The 13,315-nt window shown below is 39.2% G+C and overlaps 1 protein-coding gene across 16 annotated transcripts in view; it reads left to right on the top strand.

Annotated features, from left to right (window-relative positions):
* Positions 1 to 4,346: 4,346 nt before the first annotated feature.
* The window catches only part of Trpm3 (transient receptor potential cation channel subfamily M member 3), a 522,169-nt gene continuing 513,200 nt past the window's right edge, over positions 4,347 to 13,315 (top strand). For 15 of the 16 annotated variants that reach the window (XM_047523941.1, XM_047523940.1, XM_047523938.1 and 12 more), the window contains exon 1: positions 4,347 to 4,801. In XM_047523941.1, the coding sequence (XP_047379897.1) occupies positions 4,625 to 4,801 (177 nt within the window). In that variant the 5' untranslated portion in view covers positions 4,347 to 4,624. The remainder of the gene's footprint in view (positions 4,802 to 13,315) is intronic. The other variant, XM_047523944.1, reaches the window with a different exon arrangement.

Here is a 13,315-nt window from a genome sequence, read left to right as displayed (position 1 = left end):
CTGTTCTCTGGAAGAAAATTCAACTTGGAAATTTCAGGGAGGCACATTTCACCTGAGCCTTAGGAAGAACTTTGTTAGTTACAGTTATTCAACCATGGAATGAACTGCCCCCAAAACTCACCTGTCCCCTGTCACTATAGCCATTCACCAGAGGGTGGACAGCAGTCAGGGAATTCTGGGGAGGAATCCCAACATTGGGAGTAGAAGAACATTCTAATTCTAAGAGTTTTTCACATTGTACATGAAATAAATGTGGTGCATGCTTGTAATCCCAGCAACTCAGGATACCGAGGCAGGAAGATTGAAAATTTGATGCCAGCCTCAGCAACTTGAGGCTTTGTCTCAAAAAATAAAGAGAACTGAAGATGGAGCTCAGTGGTAAAGCACCCCTGGGTTCAATCCTTTGTACAAAAAAAAAAAAAGTGAGTCATTTATTTTAATATATTTTAATGTAGGTCAGAATCAGAATATATTATCATAAAAGGTACCAAAAGGGGAAATATATGTTAAGTTGAGGGAGAAAAGTTATTTAATCTCTTTAAAGAACATATACTTGGAAATAATTAAAAACTATTCTAAGTGCCAAGGACTCTATAAAGAGTTTTAGTATTTTTGAAAATATTGTAGAAGTATCAAAAAATTCCTAAAAATATTATAGCTCCATTTGAATGAAGTTCATTAGAAGAAATGAGGAAAACATGGTGTTTAGACAAAAATGATAAATTGCCATAAAGTTCACAGGTAATTTCTTGACAAAAATTATGAACTATCAGAACATGGCAAAGTTAATAACTGAGGTCAATCATAAAGCAAGCAGGAAGTTAATATGAAGATTGGAAAATAGGGAGGCAGATGAAGATTTCTAAAAAAGCTTGCCAATGACTGTTCCCAGTCTTTTTCTTGGATGCTTGAACATCTGCACCATATACACCACATTCATATAGTAGAGCTTAGAAATGCATGTGACAATTAAAGTTCAGATACCTAAACATTTCAATATTATAAATTATACTGGATCACTTTGTGTGTTTATCATTTGCAGAAAACACATCTGCATGAGACTTTTGAATATGCTGTATTACCTGCTCACTGTGCCATTTCCATTTTTTTTTTCCTTAGGTTTTTATCAGCCAAACACCTTTATATCTAAGGGATAGTAAGACTGAGCAAAGTAGTACAAGGTATATTAGGGTACCATGATTTTCCTAAAAAGAGGGAAGGTGGCCTTCAAAAGGCATAAAGATGGAATGTCTGTAACTGGCTCATTGTCAGCACTGTATCTGAGCTCAAATGTTATCAGGATTCTTGAATTTAGCATCATTTACATAGAACATAAGGGTAGGTGCTCAGTGGGAAGAGGGCTTAAGTAGCATGGGAAAGAATTAGAGTTTGTTGAAAGGCAGGCTTTGAAGTACAGAAATTTGATATACCCAATTTGCTATTTTTTTAGGATACTGGAAAGTAATATGATCATGTCAGAGTTTCAAGTCTGCTGGAATGTTTTCTGCAGATTTGTAAACACCGCATTTGTAAAATTTATGAACTAGTGTTGTGGGTTTGTGAAATGCTAACTACTAAAGATGGGCTTGTACCTCTCTTCTTTTCCTCATCAGACTCCCCTCTAAAACCAGGGAAGGCATCATCATTCCCTGTGAAAATATCATTTGTCAAAAGTGGGAAGAGAGGTCCTGAAAACCTACTGTAGAGATATTGCTAACAATTCTGGCATAAACTACCCCAAAGATGGAAGAACAACTTTCTGTCATGCAATTCATCCTTCTTTGATCTTTACCTCTTTTGCAATGTAGTCTCCAAATCAATTCCCTGGAGGTTTTGTGCTTCTCTCCTCTAATTACCATTAGAGAGGGCTGTGAATCCTCCCTCCTCACTCCACATACATCCTAACTATATTCTTTGACCAATGTGGTTCCATAAAAATTAAAGGGGCTAGGAGGATCAAAGGCTGTGCAGTTTCAGAATGAGGTTGTCATTTTTGTGGGGCTTTTAGCATTTTGGAACAGTGAGGGGCAGGAGTAGGCAACTGGAGTGCCTCACCCTTTTCTTGGAGCAGACTTCTTGCAACTGCAAAGAAACCACTTATGGGCATTTAATAGCTTAGAAAGACTGCAGCCTCATAGCCTCACCGAAGGCAATAGCTTGGGGGCTGATGGCTACCACTCTGCAATAAAGCTCAAGAAAGTCCCTAAGCCCTTGTAGTCTTTCATTTTTTTCTTTACCCCATTTATGAAACTCATGATAACTCATAGGAAGCATTCAGGTTTAATTTCCCTTGCTTGGCTTCGTTATCTAATTCTCTAAGTATACATAGTTGCACATACTTAATGGGAAATGTCTACGGGTGCCCATCCCCAAATCTGCTCATGCTGCTTGGAAGATGATGCATGGTAGAAGGGACTTAGAATATGCCAGGCACTGTTCTGAGTGCTTCATTGATAGGCTTATTCAGTCCTCACAACAACCCTAGGGGTGTGGTTTTATGTTTATCTCCATTTTATAAATGAAGACTACACAGCTCAGAGAAGGCAAATAAAGTGCTCAAGGCCAGTGTCGGAATCAGAATTGGAACCATGGAGCCTGATTTCAGAATTCATGCTGTTAACTGCTACGTCAATGTCATACTACAGGGATCATCTGAAAGAAGTGCTAAGCACTTTTTCTTCTGTCTTCTAGTTTGATTCTTATAAGGGTGAATTATCAGAAAACTGAGGCAGTGATTTTATTGCTGGGGTAACCTTAATTATAAATCAAATAGGAAAGAAGGGAAAGCTTGTCTTTGCAACCTAGTAGACTAGTTTCCATCCAGACTCCTATTGTACTAGTTCCGTTTGACATATTACTATTGTCTCTGAACCTCACTTGTTTAATCAGTGGAATAGGGACATGACAACAGCATCTGCTTCATAGGGTTGTCACTGATATGAACTTACATAATACATTTAAAGTGCCCAGCACCATGACTGATACACACATGTTTGCTGTTACTATTTTAAAACTACCTCCAACCCTTTGTGGAAATAGGATGGTGACAGAAAATGAACCAATTGTGTGAATTTCTATTACAGCAGTACTGCTTAGTAGAAAATAACAAGGCACATGGATTTTATTTGCAAGTCAGTGGTCTCTTTTCCACCAATGGACCCACTTTTCTGCAACATTCTTCTTTGATCTGTGACTTGGGAGCATGGTAGGGAAGTGGTGTTGTAATGCAGTGCGTCAGGTATTTATTACACTCTAGGGAGGATCTATGTTGTCCCCAACCCTGAAATACAGTGTGATCACAACACTCTAACCCCTCCCAGTTCTGCCTCGGATGCACAGTAGTCATGGAGGGGGGCTTTACCTTTCTCTTTCAGGTAAATGGCAGTGGAAAATCAGTACAGACATAGGGTTAAAAAGTAGAAAAATTAAGTAAGATAGCAATGTTCTATGGATGTGGGATTCTTTTGGGTGGAGTCTTTTAGTGCACTGTACTGACTGAGGTCTAATGCCTCTGGAAGATGGGTAGTCCAAATAGGTGTGACATAAACCCTCCCTGTCCCCCATCCTCCTCTAACTTTCTTTTTCTAAATGAAATGATCAGATTTCTGCCTTCAGATTGAAAACTTCTTTATTTTCTCTCACCAAAAAAGCCCTGAAGACTATGCACTCCAATGTAGCCACTCTTTTTCTTAAAGCCTCCTTATGAAATGATAGGAGTAGGAATCCCACTCGAGGAAATTTCATCTTTTATAGACAGCATCCCACATAGCACCTAAGGGGTTAAACTTTTCTTGGTGAGGTAGGGTATCAAGTGGCTTCCCAGGAGGAGAAAACCCCCAGTTTAGAAACTGACACTTTTAAAAGGTAAGCCAAATATGCATTAGTTTGCACAGCTTTCTATGAAAGGAATAACTCATTGCCACCAGCATGCATGTGTGTGAGTTTGATCCTGTCTTTACCCATCTGCCTGTCATCTGTATAATGTATATATCAGAGTGAGGACTGTCAGTCACAGTTAATAAAAACCCCAGAACACAACAGGGGTCTCTTCTACTATAGATCCATTTTACGATAGCTCTTAATTTAGTATGCCACATAAATCAAAAGGGAAGCATTTATCTTATCATTCAGAGGCATCCCTTCTCCTTCCGTGTCCTAGCCCCTCCCCCATGCTGTTCCCAGCCCCTCAAAGATGCTTTGTGCAAGAAAGTGCAAGTTCCCATTCTGGCTTTATTTTTGTTCCCTTTTGCTCTCCTCCTGGCTCCCCCCCAAACCAAGTGAGCAAAGCAAATGGCCCGGGTTCCCCCCCAACGCCTGACCTGCGTTTGCTGGGAGGAGAGTGGGAGAGGGAGCGTGCATTCCGGAGCAGGCTGCTCTGACTCCGACCACAGGCTGTTTTGTGCAGGCTGTCCCTCTCCTTCAAAACCCTGCATCCCCTCCCCGAAGCAGCAGGCAGTGTGCCTTCATTCAGCCACATTTGGTATGCATGAGCACGGCTGCAGAGAGAGGGGAGGTGGCTTTCTTAAGAAGGTTCAGGGGCTCAGGCAACGCCACTTGACTAGTCTCCCAAGTTCCAGGAAGCCTCTGCCCTAATGGAATTTGCAGGTGTGGAGAAGACCATGGGATGCCAGGGCCGTGGGGGACCATTTATTTTCTAGGCGTTGCTCAGGCTTGCAGTTTCTTGTTTTCCCGGTGGAATTTGGAAGGGGTCATGAATCAAACTGATGCTTCTCGACCCCTAAACTGGACCATCCGGAAGCTGTGCCACGCAGCCTTTCTCCCATCTGTTAGACTTCTTAAGGTACTGTAACTTGCTGCTTTGAATGGCTCTTATTATGCTTTTCAGGTCTAAATACCCAACTTCGCACTTGGGCTGGGACACACGTTGTGGGGAGGGCAAATGCGTGAAGCACTGGCTCTGTTGCCCGGCTGGAGAGAGATTCTCTGTACCCTTCTCTGCCCCTACCCCTGCCTGGGGGGGATGGTGCGAGCCACACTTGAGAATCAGATTATGGTCTCAGAGAATGGGCTACCTGAGTGCTCCCCACCCCCTGTTAACCATTCCTAAAACAGAATTAATTAACTTCTTTGGGAGGGTGGGGACAGGAGTGGGCGTGAAATCTCTTACTCCCCTTGTGTTTGGCTCCTGGGCTTTTTTTTCCCTCCCTGGGGAAGCCCTTCGACCTACTTTTCCTTAAATGGAACCAGGGAGAACAAAGGATTCTCCTCATTATTTTAAAAGCCCTGTTGTTAGGTGGTCAGTCAGGTAAAGACAAAGAAAGAATGAACATTATCAGAGGGTGACTTTTTTGGTGCACAACCCCCACCCCGTTTTTTTTTTTTTTTTTTTTTAAAGGCATGATAATTTGTTTCCCGAGAGAAGTCAGTAGTGGGAAAGTATTGTTCAACACATACTGAATGTAGCTCTCTCTAGCTCTGAGTCACACAAAAGATCCCCACTACACCTGAGCTGGAATTGCTACCTTGTGTCCGTATTCTCCTCTTTCTAGAAGCAAATGTATTAAAGACATGAAAAAGTCCAGACAACTCAATAATAATCCACCTTCATCTTCTGCTTTATAGGGAAAGAAATACAATTATAAAGGCACAGAAAAGAAGTATTCTAGCCTAGAATAGAGAATGTGGTAACCCTTATTTGGGAAAAGTACATATCTCTGAATGCTCTGCCTATTTCAAGTTTAAAGGCAAGACAAAGTTCTTAATTCTCTTTTCCATATCATAGATGATCCTTTGATTTAATTTCCACTGGGCATTGAGCAAATCAGTTAAAATGGAGGATTAATGAATTAACCCTGAATAATCACACTTGCAGGTTGTTTTTCTGAGGCTATGTTCTGAATAGGTTAAGTTGACAATTAATTTCATACAGCAAAGTGGCTCCTCTCAACAGTGTTAGCCATTGTCTGAGTTTTCTTGACCCTGTTAAATACAAACTGGTATTAACTTCCACAAGGGCTGTCCCCAAGTGCTGTTCATCCCCCCATTTTAAGGTTGTCATAGTGATGGCTTGCTTCCCAAAGGGAATATTTGGGGAGACAAGCAGGTTTGGACTCAGAGGAAGAGAAGCTTCCTAGGATATAAATGCTTTTGCTCTATTGGAACGACATGTGTGATAGGGCATGAAAAAGATTGGGGCCAGAGAGTTCACAGATGAATGTAAATTCTCCTTCAGAATCACCAGTGAGTCAAGAATCTGGGGCAAAGAGTGTTTTGGCAAATCTAAGTATGACTGAGAAAGTCATCTCCGGTGATTCCATGTACAACGAGAAATATTTTTTTCTGTTAAAGTCATTCATTGACTTTACCCTAAAATAATGCTTTACTCTTCTTACAGGTTATGTGTGTACATTATTAATGAATACTTAATGTTTTTAATTAATTCTCCAGTTTTTTTAATGGAAAATATTATTCATTTACTAGTCACAGAATTGGCAAAGAAGTGCCTCTTTGAGGTGGATTGTGTAGTTTCATGAGACGTGTCATCTTTTTAAATCTGAAGTCTAGTCTATACTACATACCAGGAGCCGCCGTGGGTGCTACACCAGTGCTTTTGTTATCATGCAGCTCCATCCTGTCGTCCTTTACTAACATGGTGCTTGACAACAGTTCATCTAATAAAGTGCATTAGTGAGTATTCATCCAATCTTTTCAAAATCTGAAAGACAGGATGCGTTGTACTGGAGAACTTTCCAAATGACATCTGCAGTTTTGAAAGATCATAGCTACTCCAGGGGATTTTTAGACAGTGAGCACATTTCAAACTCTTGAAGAAAATAAAGTGCTACCAGATTTTCTCAGCAATGCTTAGAAAGCAGTAAAATCTATTGAGATATCTGAGCATTTGTATTATCCCCATCAATATGAATACTATGAATTTCCCCCTTTGGATTGGTGCTGCTCTGTCTTTGCTTAGCCAGTGCCAATGTAACCTTGCACTGTTTTTATTGTTCAAGTGAAATGGAAGTTCATGAGTAATAATTTGCATCTTTTTGTAAATGTTCTTCCTGGCTTAAGTGTATACATTAAATATTTAATAGCAGTTATTCTTACTATTCCTTCCTTAATTTTTGCTCCCTACCTTCCTCCCCTCTCAGACTCTTATTTCCCCTCCCCCATACCACTGCCATATTATTTTCATAGATGGATTCTCCGGCATCCAGAATTCTATCGACATACTTAGCTAAGAAAGCTAGTTTTCCTATTCAACAGGTAATTTTTGTTCCTCCTCCAAGCACTGTTCTGATGTGGTTTGCCCTCTCCAGTGCCCTGACTTGTCAGTAAATGCAGAGTAGGGCATGATGGCCTGATTAGATTTAGCTAAACGCAGACCATTCACCATTTCTAACAGACTGGGCTCAAGCCAATTTTCCTTCCCATCCTTTCCTTGAAAATGCATGGTTCTTTGCTAACTTACTTTGATACCATATTAATATTTAGAAATGGCTTCATAATGCTATTTCCTGTATTTCCCATTTCCTAATGGAAATAAGATACTAAAGAATCAGGAAGGGAAGGCCAGCCTCTGAAATATGAATTAGACACAATAAGTGTCAGAATATATTTATTATTTCTTCTGAAAGCATCTCATTTGTTGTTTTGTCCATCTCAGAGCAAATCTTAAACAAGCCAACCGACATGTATTTTGAATTTGGGACTGCATCTGGAAATAACGCTTGAATTTCTGGACAGATACATGGTAATGATAGCCAAAAGACAGAGCCTGTTTTCAAATGGATAAATTTCAAATGGGACCCTTTCCAAAGTGATTCTCCTCTGTTATCATTTGCTTCATTCTTCTGTGTTTCAAGATTTCATCTTACCATTAATCACACAAAAAGTCAAGTTTGTTTCAGTGACAGAATGTTCTTAGCATATTTCATATTCATTATCAGGTCTGTCTCTGCCATTGTTTTATTTGGGAGATTTTATTTTGGTAACTCATGTTGAATTTGAAGATTATTTTTAGGGTAGAGAGCTTTCTTAGTATTGAAGTCTTGGCAGACTTTCTGAAGGGAAGGCTCCTAGAAAATGGGTTGTACTGGGGGAAAGGGAAGTTCCATATCTGTAAGATTTTGGATGGGTACATTTAAGTCAATTTGTTAATAAACACCAGATGATCAGTATTGTGTTAAGATTCAAAATATTTTATATTGTGCAGTGGTATGACTTTGTCCAGTTTGAGCAATATCAAGCAATAGAATAAAGAAATTATACTTTGGAAAGATAGACGTAAACACTGGGTCCTAATTCATGATGTCCCTAACCAGCTGTGACCTTGGATAAGTTAAATAACCTCTCTGTAACTTGGAATCCTCTAGAAAGTAAAGGGTTTGGATCTTGACTGAGATTCAAAACCGTGATTCCCTTTGGTAGAACTTGCCTTGCCCCAGGGGCTTGGAAGAGCACAGTCTCTCTGGGCTGAAAGGATTGAATATTAAAATGAGAAAAAGAAATGGGTGGAGTGAATAAATGGCAGTGTTTAAATCTTAAGAGGGCCTTGTCTACTAAGTTTAGGGCTTTGACCATTATTCTAAAACTAAGGGGTATAACTAAAGGAATTTTTGCAGTGAGGTGACTACTAGATTCTTGAACTATATAATCACTCTGGCTATGGTGTCTACAATGGGTGAGATGGTACAACTGACAACTGAGGCTTTAGATCATAGGCCTAGAGAATTTATTAGAACTTAGGCTAAGGTAAAGTGGTCAAAGTAAAATCAAGAGGGGCTTGTTACATTGATTGGTGTAATAGAAGAATCTAGAATGGTTTCTGAGTTCCTGTCATCATTCTTTGGTTGGATGTTGGCCCCACTCTCAGAATAAAGGTCCTGACGCAGAAGGGCAAAACCACATTGTGGTTCCCTAGTGAGACCAAGAGGAAAGTCAAGAATGTGGTTCCTTTTCTCACTCTTCTCATTGATGAGTATGGGCCCCACTGAATGCCCAACAGCAGAATTCTTTGACGTATATAATCAAGTATCACTTCTAATTTTCTTAGACTATAATTGTGTAATACAGCCTGTCATAGTTTTTAAGATAAACTCCCCCAACCCCTGCCCAGGTAATCCAGTCAAAAATTTCAGAAATTTATTTTAGTTTTCTCTTTTCTGTCTTTAATACAGAAGCACTAATCAAAGTAAAATGGGTAACTCAAGGGAATTGCTTGAAAAAACATTGATGGAGTGAAGGGATTAGGTCAGCCCAAATTTTGCCCTAGTGCTTATATTTTATACCTCTATAAAGTCAGTGTCCATTGTGTCATCCTTGAAGCTCAGTGAGATCCTAATGACCAGGTGAACTTTCCTGACTTCTGTAGTGCCTTTAAAGACATCCAGAAACTGGATTTTCTTTGATGTTCTCCAAGAAACAGTTATTTTGACATTTGTTTCAGTGTGTGTTTTACCTTTATGACCTCTAAGGTCACCAACCGACATCTACAATTCAGAGTCTTCTAAGAGAGTTAGAATAATACTAAGAAACCAGAATTTTTGTTTAGCCAAGACGGCACTCTTGAACTGCAGAGTGAACGGCAGTTAACATCTACAGCCAGAGGGGAAACCCACACCTGTTATATCTATACACAGTGACAAATTGGTAAGCAAGGTCATAGAGCTTATTAAGGGACAGTGCTATGAAGTGCCTGAAGGTGGGAAACTTGAAGAATAAATTGCTTTTAGGAAAACAAAGTGTATTGTTAGGCAGAATTGTAAGGGCTACAAATAAAGAAATATCTGTCTTTCCATCTCTCAACATGACAATCTCCCATTCCCTTAAGAAATAAAAGTGAGAAAGATAGAAAAGGAAATAAAATGTAAGCAAACTCAAACCTAGGAGAGAAGGGAAATTGTCTGCTGGGCTGTTCCTTCCACTCAGGCTGCTAAATAGTGAGCCATGTGACTGGCTTTTGTGAGAATGTTCTCAGGCGGCCTGAGGGGAATTCTTGAGGCTACAAGAAACCCTCCTGTCTCTCTGGAACGTTCTGTCTCCTTTATTGTGGACACAAGAATGACAATGTGTGGTCAGTGGGGACTGAGGAAAGAGATGACTGGGACGTCCAAGCTCAGTGGCCACTTCACTGAGGGATGCCTGGAGTTGGAATCGTAACCCTATCTATGTCTCTTTTTCCTTTCTTTATGATTTCCTGCCTCTCCAGCAGTGGCTTCATATCCTTCTCTCTCCCTGTCTGTTACTGTAACCTCACCTGATACTGAATCTTCAGACGGCTAGATCATTTCCTTTCTCCTTTTCCATTATCTAACAGGAAGTAGAATTTTACAACTGTGTTTAACAAAAGGTATTCACTAAATGTTTAGCAAATGAACAAACTAATGAACATATGAAAGATATGATCCTACAGATGCTTAAAAATCACTTGGGGAACTCATGTATAAGGCATATATTTAACCCTGTCTCCAGAGGTGCTGATTCAGTAGGCAGGCTGTGTACTCAGGAATCTGTGTTGTAACCAACTCAGTTGAGTCTCCTGCTACAGCTCCTGTGAAGACCCCACAGTGAGAAAAGAAGCCATGGACATAGTAGAGCTGGACGGTATTTCGATTCAGTGGCCTCTCTTACACTGGCATCTGAGCAGAACAGACTTTTTGCTAGTTAACGGTGGAAGCAAAAGGTTTTAAGTAAACATTTCACAAGATTTCAAAATTTAATCATGAAAGATCCTGTACAGACAGAAAAGTAAATTGAGTTCAGCTACCCTGTTTTGGGTTGTAAATAATATAACATCATAATCTGAAAAAATTTTTGTCCTGATTCCTTTGATTTTCTGCTTACTTATGCGATCATTTCTTTGTGTATTTTATTTCATGAATTTTTTTTAACTATGTGATCTAAAATTTCACATTTTCATGTTCTCCAAAATTTACATGGAGACATAGTTGTGACCCAGAACTCTCAAAGATAGTATTCATGGTCTTCTATGTGTCCCATTTATTCTCCTATGATTTTGAATTACAGTGGCCACTCAGTGCATGCCCCTTAGGTTCCAATGGTATGATAGTACCAAGTGAGAAGTGACCGGTTTGTTTGTGGGCCAAGGACAAAGAATCCATAACTGATGGCCACTGTGTTAGAACCCCTACCTCCTACCAGATCCACCCCACAGTCTTCAAAGACCAACCAGAGATTCTAGAGAGGAAAAGGGAAGAAGAGAACATCTAGGGCATTTGTTTGGAAAAGTATATTCATATTTAAAATTAATTTTATACTTATAAATTTTTAAAAAGTGATGCTTAGCATTAAATATTACATATGGGGAAAATAGAGCTGAACGAAATTGTCTCTTGAGTGCACAGTAAAGATAAAGTTCTAGGGATGGAAGGGGCCTTTGTAAAACAATTTCTGGGTTGGGGACATTTAACTTTAATTTGTATCACACATAATATTTATGTTGAACAGCATTCAATAATTCCAATTCAACCATTATCTCACCTCTACTCCATTGATCCTATATCATGTACAATCAGAAAAATGAGAAATGATACTCCATTTATGTATGATTTATCAAAATGCATAAATGCATTTTACTATCATGTATAACTAGAACAAATTTTAAAAATTTTAAAAAGTGTAAGTAGGAATTGTAGTTTAGAAATGGCATTGATCAGTTTCATTTCTTCTCCTCCAAATAAAGATTCCTCCAGATATTATAGGTAGGTAGGTAGGTAGTAGGTGGTAGATAAGTAGATAGATGAAAGGAAGGAAGGATCTTGTTTATAAATCCCTTTTAAGGGATATCCTACATATTGAATTACTCTACATGAAAAGAAATTTATCCAACACAATCAGATCATGAACTGGGGCTTCTCAAAGTGTGATCCAAGATTGCCTGTCATAGAATCACAGATCCTGTGTTTTCTACCCAGACCTCCTGAGTTGCACTTGAGAATCTGCATTTATCCAGCAATCCAGAAGAAACTTATGCATTGTAATTGAGAATGTCCTCTAAAGTATGAAGTTTTAGTAAAGAAACATTGGTTCATTAAAATTAGGCCTCTGTCATGACCATACCTCAGTATCTGATTTTTATTGTTCAAAATTGAGCACAAAGCATCTCTATATAAATTTACATAGGCTCATAATTATCCTGAAAGTATTCATGCTTACAGGGAATTGAATGACCTTTACAACTGTTTCTTGCTGGATTATGTAGGAAACTTAATTTAAATGACAGAAATGTATATTCCATAGGTAGCATCCTTGGATTAAAAGAAAAGATGGCATATTAACTTCATCTTTGTTCACTTAGGACACTACACACTTTCATGGTTGGCAGCAAAAAAGTTTTACAGCAGAGAAAGTACAGCTTCTGCTCTATTCATATGATCATTGCTGAATCAAATTTTCCTCCATCCCCCCAAATCTCCTTTTCTTCTATGCATCTTTTGCCAGAATTCCCCATTCACCAAATCACCCAAACTGGAAAACCTGAGTTATGCCTTTTGTTTTCTTTTCTCTCATTCCTTATATAATCAGTCAATAATTTCTGCCAGATTTGCTCATAAATATGAGTCTGATCCACCCCCTTCTGTCTGTTCTTAGTTCCCAAAATTGGTCTCTCTTTCTTGGGCCCAAAATACTACAACTGCCTCCAGTCTTATCTATCTCAAATCAGTCCTTCCCACAGCCATCAGAATGGTCCATTTAAAATGCGAGGAAGATTAGAATGATGCTGTGTTAGACATTCTTCGGTGGTTCTCCATCTTCTACTGAATAAAGTCGAAACTCCTTGTGTGAAAGCCAAGATCCTCAATGATCAGCTCTCTGCCTACTTCTCTACCTTTCTTTCTCATTTGTCCCTTGCTCAAATTATGGAATTCCATATAGCTGGCATTTCTGCACAAGTTATTTCCTCACGTGGAAAATCTGAACCACACCTTTTCCTTGCCAACTCTTGCCTATCCTTTAATGCTCAACTCAGGTAAGTAGAACAAGTTCCTGAATCCCCAAAGCAAGTTTCGACTCTCTTGTGCATGCCCATAATAGTCAGTGGGTATTTCTAGCTTTGTTTTTTAACAAGTTTTGGTATTAGTGGTTTTTTCTCCTCCTTTCTGAAGATCATCTAAAAGTTGGAAATCATATCTTATTCCATTGAGCAGAAAGCCTAGGATATCTTGGGTGCTAGATGAATTATTCTTGAATCGGTGAGTGTTGGAGGAAACGGATATTCTCTTGACCCAGTGTTGCAAAATGGTCACTTAGACAAATCAGTGTTATTACGGGGTCTTACTGCTTTTGTATGATTACAGAATATCTTGAGCTTGAGGTTATTTACTTTATA

Source organism: Sciurus carolinensis, chromosome 14 (assembly GCF_902686445.1).
Source record: "Sciurus carolinensis chromosome 14, mSciCar1.2, whole genome shotgun sequence".
Classification (NCBI taxonomy): Eukaryota; Metazoa; Chordata; class Mammalia; order Rodentia; family Sciuridae; genus Sciurus; species Sciurus carolinensis.
This window is presented reverse-complemented; position numbering and strand designations above follow the sequence as displayed.